Below are 21,678 nucleotides of genomic sequence, written 5' to 3'. Positions count from 1 at the left end.
TTGAACCCAGGAGGTGGAAACTGCAGTTAGCTGAGATCATGCCAGTGCACTCCAGCCTGGGCAAGAGTGAAACTTTGTCTAAAAAAAAAAAAAAAAAAAAAAAGGATATAGAACAAGCACTCAGGTGACAGGAGATAACTAGAGGTTTGGGAGTGAGTTTGGAGATGAGGGCTGACATTACAGAACGCTGCATTCCCAGCTTCTGAAGAAAAGCTCGGGGAACCAAAAACTGAAAAGAAACCCTAAAGTGGCACTGTCTGATATTATAGCCACTAGCCACGTGTGGCCATTCACATTTAACTTTAATTAAAATAAAAAAAACTTCAGTTCCTCAGTCACACTAGCCACATTTCCAAGTTCCTAATGGTCACATGTGGTTAGTGGCTATGGTAATAGGCAGTGCACACATAGAATATTTCCATCACCACAGGTAGCTTTTTATGGGACTGCACTGTAAAGATACAGAGAAATATATATTTGAGAGAAAACCAGAAAGCTGATAATGTTCACGGGAGGAGAGAGTGTTAAGGAGGAAATGTTTACAGTGTCAGATCTGAAATTGGGTGTAGAATTATATTAGGAAGGCAGTAAGAAGACAGCAAGTTACTGAGACTTTGGACAAGGAAAGGGAGGAAAGAAAAAAGATAGTAGCTAGGGACAACCAGTCACATGGAGGATTTTTAAAGATAGGAAGGAATGTTTATCCTTCAAACATAGCTATGTTTGAAGACAAATGGACAAAGGCCTGTGAAGATGGTAAGAGTCCCCAGATCCAAGCCTGCCCTTGCTTCTCTTTGTGGCTCTAGACTCAATTTGACAACAGTCTGTTGGCTATCCATCTCATGGAAGTCCTGCTAGCGCCTCCAGCTCAGCACATCTAAGACCAAATTCATAACGGCCCATCACTTACTCATGCCCTTTTAAAATCCTTTATTTCAGTTCATCTTTCCATTTACTAAAAGCTGGCAAACTTAGTTATATTTGAATCATTCTCTCTTGCCTCCAGCCCTTTGATCAGTTACCTGAGCATACTTACTTATTGTAGTACTTCTTCTATCAGGTACTTTTTTTTTTTTTTTTTAGTTTAAAATAATGCTTAGTTTAAAATAGTATTTCAGGCAAAGAGAACAATATAGAGAATACAATAATAATACACTCAGCCTAGCTTAAGTAAAACTTGCAAATGTAAACAAAGCCCATGGGAAACTCATTCAAATCCCATTCTCTTCATACCAAGGGTAATCACCATTTTAAATTTAGCACATCATTCCTTTGCAATTACAATGTTACTACATATGTATATATCCATATATAGTATAGAATATAATTTGGTACATTTAAAAACTTTATATAAATACAGTAGTAGCGTAATGTTTATCCTTCTATAACTAGCTTTTTTCACACAATATTGAGATTTATCCATGATGGTCATCTCTTTTATTATGGATTGTTCTGTTTATATATTAATGCATATATTATACATACTTATGTGTGTATAGATTATACATATATATATGTGTGTATAATTGCATTTTTTATTCCAGCTGTTTGGTTGGAATGGAGTGGTATTATGGTGCAGCACTCAGCCATTTTAGGGGGAACTGGAAAAATTATGTTCCTTAAAGGCGGGTAAAAACTGGCAGCAGAGAATTTCCTAAAATTGTTTTGGAAGAAAAAGTATAAATAATATCCAGCACTGTGATTCTCTCCCTGTTAAGCAATTGCAATTTTGGGTTACTATGTAAATGTAGCAGTAGGTGCCACTGAGAGGCAGTTTCTATTAAGAAAGTAAGTATTTTAATTAAATTGTATTTCAGCCGGGCTCATGCCTGTAATCCCAGTACTTTAGGAGGCAGAGGCAGGCAGATCACAAGGTCAGCAGTTTGAGACAGCCTGGCCAACATGGTGAAACCCTGTCTCTACTAAAAATACAAAAATTAGCCAGGCGTGGTGGCGGGTGCCTGTAATCCCAGCTACTGGGGAGGCTGAAGCAGGAGAATTGCTTGAAGCTGGGAGGCAGAGGTTGTAGTGAGCCAAGACCATGCCATTGCACTCCAGCCTGGATGACAGAGTGAGACTCTGTCTCAAATAAAAAAAAATTTTATTTCATGACTTGACTACAATACTGAAATAGGTAGGAAAAGGTGTTCTTTCAAAAGACTATCTTCATTTCCAGCCATTTTTAAAAGATACTCCATGACAGTAACTCAAGTGTGGTCTAAGAGGGTTCTCTGAATCTGACTAAAGTAGCGAGTGATGCTTTTGGTATATGCATCTTTTGTTGTTAAAAAATTGATACATATTTGTACACATTTACAGGGTACATGTGGTATTTCGATACACGCATACAGTGTTGTAATGATCAAATCAGAGTGTTTAGGGTATCACTTTGGACATTTTTTTTCTGCCCTCTCTCCTCTGTCACCTTGAACAGTTGTCATTTCTTGTGTTGGGAACATTTCAAATCTTCCCTTCTGGTTATTTTGAAATATATAATATATTGCTATTTACTATAGTCACCCTACTGTGCTACTGAACACTAGAACTTATTCCTTCTATCTAACTGTATGTTTGTACCAATTAACCAACCTCTCTTTGTCACCCCACCTCTATATATATCTCTTAAAAGCATCCCATCAAAAGCAGTATAGTTAGTTCAGGTAGGTCATTTTAAAATTTTTTTTAGACAGTCTCTGTCTTGCTGGAGTACAGTGGTGCCATCTCAGCTCACTGCAAACTCCACTTCCCAGGTTCAAGCGATTCTCCTGTGTCAGCCTCCTGAGTAGCTGGGATTACATGTGTGCGCCACCGTGCCTGGTTAATTTTTGTATTTCAAGTTGAGACAGCGTTTCACCATGGCAGTCAGGCTGGTCTCGAACTTCTGACCTCAAGTGATCTGCCTGCCTCAGTCTCCCAAAGTGCTGGGATCACAGGTATGAGCCACCGTGCCCAGCTAGGCTATTTTTTTTTTTTCTGTGTTTTTTTGTTTGTTAAAATGGTCTATGGACATGCCATCCCCACCCCGCAAAAAAGAAAGAAAAAAGACTTCATGTCTTATATCATTTGCCAACTGGTATGAATGAAGAAATGAATTTAATTCCTGTGGCCAAATACTTTGCTCTCTAGGTGGCTGGACTAACACTTTGCAAAAATGGTATGGCAATAGTGTAGAACATACCCCACTCCTGAAAAAACAAACAAACAAAAAATCTGAAAATGCCTGAAATATCCTTTCTAGGGAAAGAGCTACCTTCCACCCAACAGATCCAGGTAGGAACAGAGTGATAATAGTGACTTCCCTTCCTCTCTCCCAGTCTACTTATTTTCACTTTTCACCTGTCCTGCTCTTCAGGGCACCCATCTCTTTTTCCCTTCCTCCCACCCCAAATCAGGTTATTTTGTGACTTTTATTTCCTTAAAAGTTTTTGTTGTAAAATAGTACACAGGTTATACCATTCAACTTTGAAGTTATTTTTCCACTTAAATGAGACTACAAGGTCTTACTATTAGGAGAGATGAACCTTATTCTTGGACTCAGAATTTTGAGTCTCGTTTCCGCATGTTTGTGGTTTTTAGGTCAATTCCCTAGAAATTCGATCTTTGTACAATTAAGAGCAAAGTAACCATACAATGTTTCTGATCCTGTGAGCATAGGCGGTTAACTGCTTTGGAACTGGGATGCAAACTCACTATCTCACAAATGGATTACCTATTAAGTTAGTACACACAAAATCTAAAGTGCTTCACAACCTCATCCACCAGCACATCATCACATATCACACAAAATACAATCACCACAGTAATGGGAAAACTGATTCTTGAGCCAGATTTCTAAAAAAGAGGTATTGTGGACAGTGTTTCCACCTCTTGAATTTAACTTCTTTGTTGGCAACTATACTTGAAGGTAACAGGGAGAGATATCTCTTAGTTGGCAAAACACAGACATAAAACCTCAGCATTTTCCCCCAGGATGGCAGCAAGATATCAAAGGTTGCCAAAGAAGGAAGGAGTGTTAACCTAATCCAGTGAGTGAAACAAGATTTTAAAATACAACAAAAATGTTCCAATGGGTGAAAAAAGGTACTTCACCAGTTCACGACTTTAAAAACGTTGGCAATGGTTGATGGGCTTGTTTCAGGAGATATCTGACTTGGTACCAAGAGGATTAAGAGGCTGGGAATAATACGTTTGTGCAGCAAAATGATTATGTGACTGACTTTTTAAAAAAACAGTATTCTGCCCCATTGGATACATACACATACCACAGGTAAAATGAAATATACTTTTAAGTGCCCGTTTTGGTGCCACTGGCCAAAATTAAAACTCTCCTTCCGTATGTGAGGTGACTTGAGATTTTTTTGCTTTAAATGCCTGCGTTCACGGTACGTGAAAGTGGGAGACCGGTGGGAAAGCTGGGGCTAAGGGGGCTGGGAGCGAGATGGCCGTCTGTGAATCAGAAAGCTGGATGTGTGTGAGAAAAATCCTCCTCCAGCCTCGGAGGGGGTGTCTCCCCTAATACCAGCTCCCTCCCCCCGGGCTCGTGGGGCGGGTCTGGTTTGCTCAGTAGCGGCAGCGGCCGCAGCAGCAGCCCCGGGGCTGAGCGGCGGTGGCCTCCTGGCAGCGCAGGCAAGCGGCGGCTCTAACAGCGCGAGGCCCTGGGGAAATCCGGCCGAGGCTGCTGCCGGGATGGAGGTAGCCTCCAGTGGAGCCGGAGTCACCGGGGACGAATTTCCTCCCCAGCTCAGCTCCCCTACAGCTTGGCTAGGCCTGCTCCGAGCGCCTGCGAGGTGGAGGAGGCCTGCGCCTCGGGCCTGGCAGCGGCAGCCGGCGAGAGAGGCGGACACAGCGGGGTAACCGGCGAGCCGTAGCCGCTCTCGGAAACCTACGCTGCCACGGCCGCTCATTGTCTCGCCCCTTCCACCCGGGGGGCAAACAGGAAGCGCGCCGCCTGGCACAGCGACGGACGGGCGCCTGGACCAATGAGCACATCCGACGGAGAACACGGCGGCGAATGAGAGCCAAGAAGAGGGGCGGGAGTTCCGGGCAGGCTGTCACCCTCTTCCCCCCTTTTGGGTTGGAGGCTCCACCTTTTGTGTTTCCCGCACAGTCAATCAAAATAGGAAAAAAAATCCCCGGACCGCTCCGGCCGTGTCCGCCGCCGCTTCCCGCATCCTCTCCCGCCGCCGCCGCCTTCGCTCCTCACCATGTGTAAGGCGGCGGGGAGCCCCGCCTGAGGTGCCCTAAACACACTATGACCGGTACGTAAAGCCGAGAGAGCAACCCTTGCTGCTGCCGCCGCCGCCGCTGCCGCCGACCACAGCCAGCCCGGGGCCGCTGCCGCCGGTCCTGGCCCCGTGTGTGCGACCGAGTGTCTGTGAGAGGCAGAAAGCTGCACTCCCCTGCGCCTCCCTCCCCTCCCCGCCAGCCACCGTCCACCCCCGAAGCCCCAGCAACGCCGTCTCCCCGCCAGGCCCCAGGGCGGGCGGCCCGGTCCGCCGGGAGCGCATCCCCCTGTGTGCGGGCGCGGGCGGGCGTGTGTGAGTGACTGACGGTGCGAGAGGAGCGAGCGCGAGTGAGAGCGAGCGGCGCGAAGGGAAAGGGGAGGAGAGGAGAGGGGGCAGGGGCAGCGCGGGGAGGAGGAGGAGGAGGGAAAGAGGAGGAGGAGGAGGGTTACAGGCAGCGGCGGGCGGGGGCAGCAGCAGGAGGGGAGGAGGGAGCCGCCGCCGCCGCCGCCGCCGGGGGGCGGGTGGGGGAGGGGAAGGGGCCTGGGTCCGGGCTTTGGGAGTAATTTCGCCTCGGCCCGCGGGCCCCCTCCCTCTCCGCCACCCGCCTTCCTCCCCACCCCCACCCCCCCGCGCTGTGCCTGCAGCTCCCGAAAAGCCCGTGAAACAAGAGGAAATGGCTGCCTTGGACGTGGACGGCGGCGGCGGCGGCGGTGGCGGCGGCGGCCACGGCGAGTATCTGCAGCAGCAGCAACAGCACGGAAACGGCGCGGTGGCGGCGGCGGCGGCGGCCCAGGTGAGGAGCGGCTGAGCCCCGGCCCGGCTCCCCCCTCGCGCCGCTTTCTCCTCCCCTCGCCTCTCCCCTCCCTCCTCGCCTCACCCCTCCCTCCTCGCCTCTCCCCTCCTCTCCCCACCCCTCCCCTCCCCCCGCCTCGGGAGCTGCCCGCCCGAGGCGCCAACGCTCCGACCCCGCCCGCGCCGCCCCGCCCCGCCCGCCTGCCGCCTTTTTGTGCGCGTGTGAGTGTGGGCCCCAGCGTGCCCTCTCGGGGGTGGGTTCCGGGCGGAAGGTGGAGGCCTGGCGCGCTAGCCCGCCGCCCGCCTGTCCGCAGACCGGGGAGCCGGGGTTCGTGGAGCGGGGGACGCCAGGTGGGGGCCGGCGGCGGGACCAGGAGGAGGAGGAGAGTGCGGGCTGGCGCTCGCCCGGGCGCAGTCGGCGGGGACCGAGTCGCACTTCCTGTGCGAGCGGCGGCCCGGCCCTAACCGCCACCCCCTCCCCCTGTCTCCCTCTCTGAACCCGCCCATTGGGGGTAGGACACTCAGCCGTCACCGCTCGCTCTGCTGGCCGCTACCTGCAGCAAGATAGGGCCGCCATCGCCGGGCGACGACGAGGAGGAGGCGGCCGCCGCAGCCGGGGCCCCCGCCGCCGCCGGAGCGGTAAGTCCCGCGCGCGGCCCGCCCCCGCTGAGGCCCGCCGCCCGCCATCCGGGGCCCGTAGCGCGCCCGCCCAAAAGGCCTCCCCGGCGCCCGCGCTTCTCCCGAGCCGCACGGGCCGCTGGGCTCCAGGGCGCCCTTTCCTGCTCTTTCGCATCCCTGTTTGGGTCTGAAGCCAGCCCAGGCTTTCTCGAAATTGTCACTGCGGCACCTCGCGCAAAATTCTTCACAAAATGAAGTCTGAGAGGGCGGGGGTAGAGGACTCCAAAATGGATGTTTGAGCAATTCATATCAGTGCTGAAAACTCCTTCGCTGAACACTACAAAATTTTGAAGCACAGCCTATCGGCCATAGATAGTATCAACTAGAAGCAGTGTCTTTAGTTTTTAGTATTTTTGAACCTGGAGCATTTTCTGTTGGAAGTTACAGGATCTTACTGTTTTAAAAAATGAGGGTTTATTATTTGAATTATCCTTTTGTATGCAGGAGTGAACACTTTTTGCTTTTTTAGTGACCACAGAATCGTTGAATTTTAGTTTTTGCAGACTGCTTAAATTTGCAGTGACTTTTTTTTGTAAGGGGCGTAAGTGAAACATTTAGCAGCCTTTGAAATTAGCAGGTTGCTTAGATAGTACTTTATCTTTTGAAATTGAGTATGACTATCAGTGTTAGAAATATATGTAAGAAATTGTATTTACATGCATGCTAATACTGCAGTACTTATAGTTGAATATGATTGGCAAAAGTATATTTTCGTTTTATTACGACTGCTAGTCAGGTAAGATGTGGTGGGATTCTTTCTGTAGTGTTTTCACAGTGTCCGGGGCAAGGGGAGGAGCTCGCCTGTGTTCTGTGAGGGGTTAATACAAATAGGGTAGGAATAGTTTTTAGACTGTTAATTGTGAATTTTACATTTGGATCATCACTGTTGTATTGTGTAGATTTGTTCACCTGTTAAAATAATGAAAACCCTCTCGTGTGTGTGTGTGTGTGGGGGGGGGGGGGTAGATCATAGGAATTAATTTGTGGAGTGATATTTTGAATAGTCACTGAAGAAAGAGAAGTTTGGTATTTGGTATAGTCTACAGCAAATGCTTAGTACGTCCAGATTTTTTTTTTTAAGTTAAACCAATGTTAAGCTATTATTGGTAAATAGATTTGTAATTTTAGTGTTTCATTATAAGGGATGTGAATAGTTTTAATGTCTTTTTTCATAAGCAGATTAAGATGTAAAAATGTAAAATTGTATTAGGCATTGTTATTTTTAAATACATTTATGGATTGGTAGGCCTTTATTTCACCTCATTTCAGCTTCGCTGAGGGTTGGTAGACCTTTTTTATGAACTGTATCCCTCTAGTTCCAAAGTGCCAAAAGAAATTGACTATCTTAAACTGCATAAGTAAAATTGAAAAGCAGATTGCTTCTACTGATCTTTTTTATATTTCAAATGGAACAAAACTTTTCTTGTAGCTGTAATTTGTAAAGTTTAGGTATCAGTTTACAGATGGGGGAGGGGAGAAGTAAGGAACTATGGATGAAAAATGTGTATGTACATATATATGTGAGTCTGAGGCCCAAGGATAGAATACTGTCTCCAGCCTTAGCCAGCTGTGGCCATATGCTTGTAGGGAAGTTTCTGTGCTGCTTTAGCTGCTTCTCTGAATTACCAAATCATTCCTGACAACACGTATTTTGCCAGATGAACATGAACTAGAATCAATCTGATAAATCTCAAATCATAATTTGCCAATCATAGTAAAGTGAAAATAGTTTGCCTAAAAAAAAAAAATCGTAAATCATGTATTTCTTTATGATGTTTGGTACCTGCGCCCAAGATTTTTCGCTTTGAGTAAATTGGTAAGACTGGCTTGTGTATATTTGCCTTAGCAAATAGAAAAATCATTTTTCCAGTGCAAATATGAACTTGACATTTTTTCAGCACATCTTAGAAAAGGAAGGAAATTTACGTGAGTTCATGGGCTTAGATAATCTTTTATTACTCAAATGATTCAGAATTATGAGAGGTTATAGCTGTGTTTTTAAATAATTGTATTTTGGAATAATTTTAAATTTATATAAAAGTTGGAAATACAGAACTGAGAATCGTCTCATACCCTTCATCCAGTTTCCCCTAATGTTAGCATCATGATGACACATTTGTCCAAACTAAATGAACATTGGTATGATATTACTGACTAGACTTTGTTTGCATTTCACCAGCTTTTCCACTAATGTCCATTTTCTCTTCTGGGATCCAGTCTAGGATTCCACATTGCTTATATATTGTGTTTAAACAAGTGGAAGTACACACGTACAGATCAACTTTATGCCAGTTTAGCTTGGTATTTTGAGATTAAAAGGGCCTTGAAAAGCCAATCAGCTGTGCTGAAGTTGGCTTTTAATATTTGGCTTTTGAATTTGGAATTTGTCATAAAAGAGGATCCTAGCCAAGGGTGTTTGGTTACCCACAGTACATTGCTGAAGAAGTCTAGTCACAAAGCAGTCTCACATGTAATGTTCTACAATGTGGACTCTGAAAGATGGTTTTATAGCAGCGCTCCTTTGTGCTTAAGTTGTGTGGCTAATTTTAGTAGTAAACCAGGAAATAGAAAAAAGTAGACCTTTGTGCAAGTATTAACTTTGACCAGTTTGCATTTATGTGAACTTGTGGATTTTTAATTTACCTCATTTGCACTTTAGTGTAATAAAATAAGTGACTATTATTTATTTATTTATTTTGAGACGGAGTGTCGCGCTGTCCCCCAGGCTGGAGTGCAGTGGCGCGATCTTGGCTCACTGCAAGCTCTGCCTCCCGGGGTTCACGCCATTCTGCCTCAGCCTCCTGAGTAGCTGGGACTACAGGCGTGTGCCACCATGCCCGGCTAATTTTTTTTTTTTTTTTTTGTATTTTTTAATAGAGACGGGGTTTCACCGTGTTAGCTAGGATGGTCTCAATCTCTTGACCTCGTAATCCACCCGCCTCAGCAATCCACCCGCCTCAGCCTCCCAGAGTGCTGGGATTACAGGCGTGAGCCACCGCGTGTGGCCTAAAATAAGTGACTTATGAAAGTGATTGCCTGATCTTTGGTTTAGGTTGTAAATTTAGTGTTCCTTAATATGGCACATAAATGTTGTTGAGCTAAAAAATAAGTAATAGCTTACTTCAAAAAATGTTATTTTGCCATTATTTAAATAAGACCTATGCTGTCGTTGTAACTAATTCATTGGGTAGGGTAATTCTATTTGAAGTCTGTTTCAGTTCTTTTAGTGCTCTTTGAAGATTTTAAGAAACTTAAATATTTGCTCTTAGTTCTTAGTTTGTTTCCACCTCAGCTTCACACTTGTTCTTGTTTCCAATTATGCTCCTTCCTTTCCTGTTTCTGGCTTTCATAAAGGCATTCATAGGACCTAAGTTAATGATCATTTCCAAATACTATGCAATAGTTGGTGTGAATTTTTTCTTTTTTCGTTTCCACAGGTATATTTGTATGTAGAGAGACTTAGAGTGTCTTAGTTACAATTTCTTACCATACTAATGCTAACATTCATGTTAGTTGTTTTGTTTGTTTTTTGAGAAAGTCTCGCTTTGTCTCCCAGTCTGGAGTACAGGTGCACTTTTACAGCTCACTGCAACCTCAACCACTGGGCTCAATTGATCCTCCCACCTCAGCCTCCCTAGTAGCTGAGACTACAGGCACATGCCACCACACGTGGCTAATTTTTGTATTTTTTGTAGAGATGGGGTTTCGCCATGTTGCCTAGGCTGGTCTTGAACTCCTAGACTCAAAGAATCCACCTGCCCATGTTTTGTTTGTTAGTTGTCCAGTAAGAATATTAGGTACTGAGAGAAACGCTGGTGGATTTTTAATTTAGTTTGCAAACTTATGTAGACGTAAGTTATGTAGAGAATTATCTTGCTTCTAAATCAAATACTAATTCTCGTCTAGGTTGCCTGTTTTAATTTTTTTTACTTTTATTTTTTTGAGACTGAGTCTCGCCCTGTTACCCAGGCTGGAGTGTGGTGGCGGAATCTCGGCTCACTGTGACCTCCGCCTTCCAGGCCCAAGCCGTTCTTCTGCCTCAGCCCCCGAGTAGCTGGGACTGCAGATGTACACCATGCCCGGCTATTTTTTGTCTTTTTAGTAGAGGCGGGGTTTTACCATGTCAGCCAGGCTGGTCTCGAACTCCTGACCTCAAGTGATCTGCCCACCTCAGCCTCCCACAGTGCTGGGATTACAGGCATGAGCCACCGGCCCGGCCATGGTTGTATGTTTTTAAATCTCCTTTTCTTCTTTTGTTTTTGTAGTGTTTCCAGTAGTCTAATATCAAACATTTTTCATACTTTTTTTTTTTTTGTCTCAGATGATTTTCTAATTTATTCTTCTCCCATTTGGTATTTAGTGTACTTCATCTCTTTTAGTGGTATATTGGTGATGAAATTTACACATGATTGTGCTTTACAAGGCTTTGTAGTTTTGAAATATTTGGAGCTGATTCATTGTGGAATTGTGGAAATAGTATTGGTTTAGACTTTTTCATAGAAGGCTCTTAATACCTCAAAATTTGTTTTGATCTGTTCTGTCATTGTGTTTGCAATGATTTTAAAGTAAAATAACTATTCAGTAAATATATATAGGTCTTACTGAGTGCCGGGAATTGTGCTGGGCATTTTAGTGGATGTTTTTCAAATCTATTCTCATAATCTTAGCAATCACAGTGATCTTGGGATTGCACAGTGCTCAATAGTTTATAAAACTTAATATTTTTCTTCTGGTTCTTATGACCCCGCAAAGTAATGTTTTTCTGGTTGTTCACATGAGGAAATTGAGTTGCTCTCACACAATTCCACAGTGTAGTCAGAACTAGAACTCAGTTCTGAGCTCTTTTTTTTCCTAGTGTAATATATTATTTGCCGAGTGTAGTTTTGGCATAATTAATCTAGTAGTTTTCTGATTGAGTGTGTTTTTTCCATTACATTTAGAAAATAGGGTAGTTAGCAAATTTTTTATAACTGCAAATTTATTATATTGAAAAAGTCCCTTTTCTTGCTTATTTTCCTTAAATTACCTGTTGCTTTTTTTTTTTCCCCCCCATCGTTGTGCTTCACAGGTATTTTAATATATGCTTTTCATTTCAGGCTTATTCAGAGAAATTCAGAATACATCACTTTGCTCTAGGTTTAGAGATTTTCCTTCAATTAATGGCCTGACTTGCTGGGAAAAATGGCACTACAGTTTATTTTTATCTAGCTTCTGGAGAGGGGATGACTTGGGCAGTATTTACTCAGATTTGTCATTTGAGTAGCTGTATTTATTTTCAAGGAATTTCTTGACTAGAAAGCTGTTCAATGATGGTTGAATATCTGTTTTTATTACTATTTTGTTAAAAAAAAAAACTTTACATGCTATAAATTTGACTTTTTTTTAAAAAGAAAGTAAAGGGGACATAATGCCAGTATTGTAAAACTAATTTATGTCTGAGTTACTATATTCTTTGATAAAAGCTCAATACTTGTAAATTTTATGCTGATCAGAAAAAATTTCAGTGGATCCTCCAGGTGAGCAGTAACCTTAAGAAGATAAAGATTGGATTTTAGACACCCTTTAGATTTTAGTATATAGGTTTAAATATTTGTAGTTGACTCAAAATGCCAAGAGACTGAAATGAAACATTCGTCACTGTAATGTTAGGAAAGGTGACTTAACATTGTAATTTCTATACCAGATTGAAGTTGCAGAGTGACATGTGACTTTAATGTCTGATGCTTCGTTTTAAAATTGTTTAGTAAGTACAATTTGAGTGTATTTAAGACAGATCACTATTTTAGTTCAGGCCAAATTGTGTATTGGGTTCCACAATTTCTCAGCCTTTAGTCTCTCCTCCCTTTCTTTTCAGTCTCCTTCACTGAGTCTTAGTTTATCTTTATAAAACACAGATGTGATTGCACCACTCACTTGCTTATAAACCTTTTATAGCTTTCACTCGCTATCTACAGGATAAAGTCCAAACAATTTAGTGGGATCTGTGAAGCCATTTGCAAGCCTTGATAAAAATGTCTAGTCCTGTTCCCCATTGTTTTCCTGTATGAATATGAGCCTTTTTGGGATCTTTTCTTCAATTTCAAACTTCATATTATTTTTTAGGGTTTCTTTTTGTCTGTGATTCTATTGTTTCTGTGCCTTTATTAGTGCCTCTTTGTTTAACTCACTACAGGGAAACCTTATATTCTAATACTACTTTAAAATATATCTATATGAAATCTTTTTTCAATCTTGTGTCTTCCACAGAGTGTTTTGATCATATGACTAGTCTGTGCTACTTTTCACATTGTATTAGCATGGATGTGTGTATGTCTGCTTGGATTGACTGTGAACCATTTGAAGATTGGGATTGTATGTCATGGGTTTACTCACGTGTATTTCATCTTGGTAAATTACTTTCAAATATTTGAATTTAGTCATTTAACTGTGGTTCATCCACTGAAATAACTAACTGTATATACTTCTCAACTATGTCTTCATGAAAATTAGGTAGCGAGTTTAAGAAACTTAAACAATTTTTTTTAATCTTATTTGCATTAAGTTTTATGGAATGGTTTATGTTGAGATAACTGTGTATGTCTTAACTGATTTTTTGGTCATAGATTCTCACTGAGAATATAATGAAACCCTAGATTATCTTTCTCTCCCTCAAATTGTATTAGTACTTTGTCAGAAAGTTGGCATGCTGTTTTAAAGGGCTTCCTTGAAGCCCAATCATGGATCTTAGGTTGACAGTGCTGGGCTAGATATGCTTATGTTCCCATTGTCTAATGATATGTGGAGTTACTGAACTCACAGGTAGATCTAGAAGGAAGTAAGAGAAGGATGACTTTATTTTGATGATAAATTACATAGGTCTTATTCCCTATCTTTGCCATTGGTCTTGGCGGTAGGAATGACACAAACATGATCCGGTGTTTAAGGGCCTGGGTTTTGGAGTTAAACTTAGCCTAGTTTTAAATCCTGTCTTGCCTATTTGATAGCCATGTGATTTTTGTCCCTCAATTTTCTCAGCTGTGAAATAGGGATAATACCTATCTCATAGGATTATTTTAAGGAGTAAATTACATAATTCTGTAAACCCTTCTCATAGTACTTGGCATATAAAAGAAAACCTTAAATGTTAGACATTATTGCTATTATTCCCTTAAGAAAATCTACTCTTGGACATTGACATGTATTATTTCTTTCTGTTTTTCTACATTGGATTTTTTCCAATCTTGCCTAATCCATAAACTATGGGGATGGTAACTGAGCTGCTAGTAGGTCCAGAAGCATACAGACTGTGGCTTTACCTACTATTCTAAGTTTGCAGAAGAATGCCAGGCATATACCAGAATACAAAAGATACATGCCAGGCATTCTACTGAAAACTTACAGTAGTAGGTAAAGTCACAGTGTGTATGCTCCAGCTTCTGATTCTAGAAAAACCTTTGAAATGGGGCTATGTTGTCATGTAGTCACAGGGCAATGACTTTTTCTCATTAAGTTTTTTTAACATCTTTATTTTTCAATAGTTCATGGAAAAAGTAAAGAGTTTGATAGCTTAATGGAATAGCTCTAGCAATGAGTTTACTTCAGAGTGTGTTAATAGATGCCACAAAAGAGTAGATTTCATTGTTTGGTTTTAGGTTTATAGCAATAATAAATCTTTTCTAACTCGTATGACTTAACACACTTTGCTAATGTTTCCTTTTTATACACAAATATAATGCACCTAATTTAGTCATAGCTATCTCCACTGTTGTGTTTTGTGTTTTAACTATGTAGTGTTAGAGATCATAGATGCAGGATTAGAAGATTGGTCTGTGGTTGTGATGAACATTCTGAGAATTTTTTCTTTCCCACTCAAATAGGATGAATTGTCTTTGCAATAACAAAACTAGAAGTGATAATTGTAGTTCATATAGTACTGCTACTGTATTTGAACCCTATTGTGTTTTAAGATAAGTTGAATTTTCAGGTAGTAGGATTTATACCAGTTTTTAGAATTTTTTGAGGGTTGGTTTAAATATACCACAAATACATCACGTTTTTGTTTTCTTCATCCAGACAGGTGATTTGGCTTCTGCACAGTTAGGAGGAGCACCAAACCGATGGGAGGTTTTGTCAGCCACACCTACAACTATAAAAGATGAAGCTGGTAATCTAGTACAGATTCCAAGTGCTGCTACTTCAAGTGGGCAGTATGTTCTTCCCCTTCAGAATTTGCAGAATCAACAAATATTTTCCGTTGCACCAGGATCAGATTCATCAAATGGTACAGTGTCCAATGTTCAATATCAAGTGATACCACAGATCCAGTCAACGGATGGTCAGCAGGTTCAAATTGGTTTCACAGGCTCTTCAGATAATGGGGGTATAAATCAAGAAAGCAGTCAAATTCAGATCATTCCTGGCTCTAATCAAACCTTACTTGCCTCTGGAACACCTCCTGCTAACATCCAGAATCTCATACCACAGACTGGTCAAGTCCAGGTTCAGGGAGTTGCAATTGGTGGTTCATCTTTTCCTGGTCAAACCCAAGTAGTTGCTAATGTGCCTCTTGGTCTGCCAGGAAATATTACATTTGTACCAATCAATAGTGTCGATCTAGATTCTTTGGGACTCTCGGGCAGTTCTCAGACAATGACTGCAGGCATTAATGCCGATGGACATTTGATAAACACAGGACAAGCTATGGATAGTTCAGACAATTCAGAAAGGACTGGTGAGCGGGTTTCTCCTGATATTAATGAAACTAATACTGATACAGATTTATTTGTGCCAACATCCTCTTCATCACAGTTGCCTGTTACGATAGATAGTACAGGTATATTACAACAAAACACAAATAGCTTGACTACATCTAGTGGGCAAGTTCATTCTTCAGATCTTCAGGGAAATTATATCCAGTCGCCTGTTTCTGAAGAGACACAGGCACAGAATATTCAGGTTTCTACAGCACAGCCTGTTGTACAGCATCTACAACTTCAAGAGTCTCAGCAGCCAACCAGTCAAGCTCAAATTGTGCAAGGTATTACACCACAGACAATCCATGGTGTGCAAGCCAGTGGTCAAAATATATCACAACAGGCTTTGCAAAATCTTCAGTTGCAGCTGAATCCTGGAACCTTTTTAATTCAGGCACAGACAGTGACCCCTTCTGGACAGGTAACTTGGCAAACGTTTCAAGTACAAGGGGTCCAGAACTTGCAGAATTTGCAAATACAGAATACTGCTGCCCAACAAATAACTTTGACGCCTGTTCAAACACTCACACTTGGTCAAGTTGCGGCAGGTGGAGCCTTCACTTCAACTCCAGTTAGTCTAAGCACTGGTCAGTTGCCAAATCTACAAACAGTTACAGTAAACTCTATAGATTCTACTGGTATACAGCTACATCCAGGAGAGAATGCTGACAGTCCTGCAGGTGAGTCTTAAATTATGTCATGCCATAAATAAGGTCAGTGAAAATACACAGAGGGAAATTTTTTGCTTCAGGTATTTATCAGCGTCAGGCTTACATTAGAAGTAATGATCAATGTTTGTGTGAAAATATATTTGTATGAAAGTAGACATCAAAGTAGCTTCCAAATTATTGTTCTTTGAAAGTTTGTAGTTTTTGAAGTTAGGGATTCATTTTTCTAGTATGCCAATTACATTTATAGTTTTTTCTTAATTTTTTATTTGTTTTGACATTTGATTGATTGATTCAGGCATTATAAAATTTTTATTTGGCAGGTAGGCTGTCTTGGTTGACCTTAGTGTAATGTGAATTAAAAATTTGATGCATTATATTTGGTTGAGGAGTCAGGTTGGTACAGTGAAGACATGGTACAGGGAGTAAATATGCCTCAGCCACTTGCTAGGTGTGTGATTTTGGCCAGGTTATTTTTCTTTTGCAAACTCGGTTTCCTCGTTGTCTAAAATGGAGGTGTTGGATTAGGTAACTGTCTAGGTGACCTTCCAGACCAAAAATTCTTTGATTCTGTGATAGTGGGCATTACATTAATCTTAACTGTGCTAGAAATAGTTGTCAATAGTATTAGTAGACATTTCAGAAGTCTACTCTTTGAATGTTGTATAAGAAATAATAAAGTTTAAAAAGAGATAGTGTAATTTTTACCCTATGAATGTTGTCTGTCTAGATAACATTTGATTGAATGTTTTGTTGTGCAGTAAGTCCTGAACTTTATTACTTTAATTCTCTTTTGTATTTGGATTTCTGTGGAGATTGTACTATTAACATTCTTTCACCAGGTCAGTGATTCTAAACTCTTGAAAGTGGGACACTTTAACTGAACTGATTCACATAACTCCCATCACCATTTAAAGATTATCTTTTTTCTTTTGATAAATTTGTGATACATGCTTAGAAAATTGGAATGGCCTTAGAACCTCAGATCTGTATTTGGAAATCCTTTAATTGCATTTGAGCCTTCTGAAGCTGTGATGATTTTTTTTAGGGGTTGGGATTAGGATTTCTGAAGCTGGTTTAGAGCAGTGGTTTTTTTGTTTTTTCTCTTTTTGAGATGGAGTCTTGCTCTGTCACACAGACTGGAGTGCAGTGGCGCGATCTCAGCTCACTGCAACCTCTGCCTTCTGGGTTCAAGCAATTCTTGTGCCTCAACCTCCCGAGTAGCTGGGATTAGCTCCTGAGTAGCTGGGATTGCAGGTGCATGCCACCACGTCCAGCTAATTTTTGTATTTCTAATAGAGATGGGATTTCACCTTGTTGGCCAGGCTGGTCGCAAATTCCTGACCTCAAGTGATCCCCCGCCTCGGCCTCGGCCTCCCAAAGTGCTGGGATTACAGGTGTGAGCCACCACTCTGCTCTTGGCCTAGAGCAGTAGTTCTTAAAATGTGATCTGTGGACCATTGGATATCCCTGAGACCGTCTGAGAGGTCCTTCTTATCAAGCTACACTAAGAAATTACTTGCCTTTTTCTGTGTGTTGACACTTTCAGTGGTGGTGAATAAGACTGCTTGTGTCTTAGCGTAAATCAAGGCAGTGACAGCAGACTGTAATAGTTGTTGCTGTATTCTTCATGACCATGCACTTGCAGTTAAAGAAAAATCCCAGCTTCACTCAAGAATGACCTTGATGAACAGTAAGAAAAGATATTTACTAAATCTTGACCCTTGAGGGCTGCATGTCTTTTAAAAAATAATAGCTTTATTGGGATATAATTCACATACCATAAAACTCACTCTTTATACAATTCGCTGGTTTTAACTATGGTCATAGAGTTGTACAACCATCATCACTATCTAGTTTTAGAGCATTTTTATTACCCCAAAAGGAAACCCATACTCTTTAGCAGTCACTCTTCATTCTCTTACCCTCAGACCCTGACAACCGCTACTCTACTTTCTGTCCCTTCGGATTCGCCAGTTATTTCATATCAGTGTAATTGTACAATATGTGACCTTTGGTGTTGTGGTTTCTTTCATTTAGCATGATGTTTTCAAGGTTCATCTGTGTCATAGTATGTGTCAGAACCTCATTTCTTTATATGGCTGAATACTATTCCATTGTATACATATACCACATTTTATTTATCTACCGATAGACACTTAGGTTGTTTCCACTTTTTGGCTTTTATGAATAGTGCTGCTGTGAACATTTGTGTAGGTAGCATTTTGTGTGGAAATTTTTTTTTGGGTATGTACTTGGGACTGGATTGCTGGGTTGTGTGGCAGTTGGGTTTAACTGGTTTTCCAAAGAGACCATACCGTTTTACATTCTCATTGGCAGTATGTTGAGGGTCCCAGTTTCTCTCTAGCACCACCAACCTTTTATTGCACATCTTTCTGATTACAGCCATCCTAATGGGTATGAAGTGGTATCTCTTTATGGTTTTGGTTTGTAGTTACTACTACATGTCTTTGTAGTATTCTTTGTGATGAAATGGGAAATACACTTTAAGAAAGCATTTTTGCTGCATATCAAAATAAGAATTGTTTAAAAAACCACTTTTTTCCCTCAGTTATGTAGTTCTGTGAGTTGCAAGCTGAACTAGATGCTGTTTTCATCAAATATTGTTTTTACTTGGAAGAACGACTGATAAACTGGTTTTGAGATTAATGTAGTTAAGTGACAGATATTTCCTCAAAAAAAAAAAAAATGAAATGAGCCTGTCATGTGAAGGAAAAAAATTGGAAACCGCTTGCTGCTGATGACAAAATTTGCATTTTCCAGTGAAAACTAGAATTTTGAGAAACTCAAATCTATTATGAGCTTGATACCTTAATACTAAATATTTTTCTGATGAGATGGGTAGTGATACTAACAGCTTTTTTGATATTGTATTTTAATGAAATGTGCTAACACTTGGAAGATCTGTGTGATACTTCAGTGAACCAGCAGATTTCAAATGACCAACTCATTGTATTACAAAATTGTGCATGGGTAAAAGATCCATTCAAAGTGCAAGATAGACCAATAACAGTATAGAAAGTTTACAGTAGTGTCAGGTTCCACGTTTGTACTGAACTTTAAGAAACTGCCACCTTTAAATTTGGTGTAGTGTTCAAACAAAACTCACAATTGGCTGAAAGGGTACTAAGTTATTCTTGCCCTTTCCAGGTACGTATCTGTGAGAGTAGATACTCTTCATAAGCTTCAGCCCGAACCATGTATTGCAAGAGATTGAATGCAGGAGCAGATCTGAGACTTTAAATGTCTTCTTTTATTCACTCTAGACATTATAGAGATTTGTGAAAATGTAAAACATGGTTTTCTCATTAAACTTTTTTTGTTGTTTTGAAAAATGTTTTTCATAAAGTGTTAATTTATGTTAATGTAATGGATTTATTTTTAAATGAATTAAATTTCTGTTTATGATTCAGTAAATATCAATTTACACATATACTACATGAACAAAAGTTTTGTGAACGTCAGTAATATGTAAGTTTGGAAAGGAGTTCTGAGACTAAAAGGTTTGAGAGTTAGGTGACAGATTACTAAAGACATGAAAGATAGTTTTTAGAAACCAGTTTTTAATGTGTTTACAAAATTAATGTTACAGAGTTCTATAGGTGTTAGAAAAAAAATCTCTAGAAAGTTTGATTTTTGTGGATTTATATTGGTCATGAAATGATGTTGTTATGAAGCACTAAGTTCTTCAGTCAAGTAATTTCTTTTCAAATGTTACCAGGATAGAAACACTGTATGTATTTAATACAAAATGGAATTTTAGTTTATTGAATGGTGCTCAAGAAGGGTAAAATAAATACTCCAGAAAGCCATTAAATTTGAATTTTGTCCTGATTTTAAAGGAATGGTGATATTATTTGAGAAAGTAAAAGTTAAAGCAAGTGAGAATAAAAATGCTGGATAAGACATAGCATATTTAGTAATAAAAACCAGGAAGTTTTCATTTTGAGGATATAAACTTTCTCTTGGTATACTTTCTAATTGGCAAGAAGGGAGATACATTAAGATGCTTTTTCTCACCAGAAAATCAGAGCAAAACGTTTGTTTCAGTGTTACGTGTAGTATGCCCAGATGAAAATGCTGAAAACTTTGACATCCTTGGTCCCCCCCCCCCTTTTTTTTTAAAAAGAGACGGGGTCTCTGTCTTCTAGGCTGAAATGCAGTGCTGTGATTATAACACATTGTGATCTCAAACTTCTGGCCTGAGCCTTCTGAATGTGTAGAACTGCAGGCTGGCACCACCATGCCCAGCTAAGTTTTAAATTTTTTGTAGAGATGGCATCTTGCTATGTTGCCCAGGTTGGTCTTGAACTGCTTGGCACAAGGAGTCCTCTTGCCTTGGCTTCCCAAAGCGTTGGAATTATAGGCATGAGCTACTGTGCCTAGCCTGTACTGTACTTTTGATAAGCATGACATTTATGTAACACTTTCCCAAAATAAAGGAGAAAGTACTTATTTATTTATTTATTTTTTTAAACCAGGGCTCTGGAATTTGCCTTTTTGTTTGTTTTTGTTAAGTTTAAAGGACCCCTTTAATAAAAATGACCTCTACTCCAGCCTGTTTTAAGCAGTAAGTCTGACTTTGGTCCCTTCTTTTTTGGGGTACTTTTACTACTCTTTATCCTTTCGAAACCAAATCTCCATCTTCCTGGAAACATCAGGCGCCTGGCTGAAACCCTGCTCATCTTACATATATCTGTCCATTTGTGGCTCACTGAGAAAAGCATGCTGCTTTAGGAAACTTTGTTGTTGTCTCATTTTACTTTATCATTGCTGTATATTTGAAACTGGGTAAGAGGAGGCAAATTATGAATTTATGTATCTTTCCAATGTCAAAATTTTCCCCCAATTTAAGCTAAGACTTAATTCAGTCTCAAATTTTAGCCCTCTACCAGATTTTGTTTTATCTAAAATACAGTTTATCTTTCAAGACTGGGCACATTTAAAATGGAGTCAGGTGTTTGAAGTTGGAAGAAGAGTTTATAGAAGTCATTTCTTCTTAAAAGCAAACAACTTAATGTTTAGAATTCCCCATTATTCATGAAAAACTGGACAGTTGCAGGTTAACTGGTAGCTGTCTTTTTGTATTAGAGAAAATAGAAACCTTACAAAAGGTAGGAATTTTTAACTTAATATTTAAGTTTTTGTTTTTTTTGTTATACTTTAAGTTCTAGGGTACATGTGCACAACGTGCAGGTTTGTTACATATGTATACATGTGCCAGGGTGTGCTGCACCCTGTAACTCGTCATTTACATTAGGTATATCTCCTAATGCTATCCCTCCCCCGTCCCCACATGCAGAAAAGCCCAGAGTTAGATTCATTGCTGAAAACAAGAGCCTGGAGTAGGACTCTTTTTTGTTAAAGGGGAGCTACAGAAAGTTGTTGCTGTTTGTTATCCTGAGGTATGACTTAAATGAAGATTTACAGAGATGAGACGATGATGCAGGGAAATAGGAGGACATCAGCACAGTCTTACGACCACCACATATGAACCAGTTTGAATCATTGAACTGTTAGCTGAGTGTTTGGATTTGTGATATAGCCAGTATTACTACTTGG

At 40.8% G+C, this 21,678-nt stretch overlaps 1 protein-coding gene across 1 annotated transcript in view; it reads left to right on the top strand.

The window, feature by feature from the left end:
* The first annotated feature begins 5,132 nt into the window (after positions 1–5,132).
* Positions 5,133–21,678, top strand: part of SP3 (Sp3 transcription factor) — a 55,525-nt gene continuing 38,979 nt past the window's right edge. The window contains exons 1-4 of the mRNA XM_007965390.3: positions 5,133–5,258; positions 5,870–6,018; positions 6,534–6,656; positions 14,748–16,107. Coding sequence (XP_007963581.2) covers positions 5,252–5,258; positions 5,870–6,018; positions 6,534–6,656; positions 14,748–16,107 — 1,639 coding nt within the window. The 5' untranslated portion in view covers positions 5,133–5,251. The remainder of the gene's footprint in view (positions 5,259–5,869; positions 6,019–6,533; positions 6,657–14,747; positions 16,108–21,678) is intronic.

This window comes from Chlorocebus sabaeus, chromosome 10 (genome assembly GCF_047675955.1).
Source record: "Chlorocebus sabaeus isolate Y175 chromosome 10, mChlSab1.0.hap1, whole genome shotgun sequence".
Taxonomy (NCBI): Eukaryota; Metazoa; Chordata; class Mammalia; order Primates; family Cercopithecidae; genus Chlorocebus; species Chlorocebus sabaeus.
The sequence above is the reverse complement of the archived record's forward strand: the minus strand, read 5'-3'. Positions and strand labels throughout refer to the sequence as shown.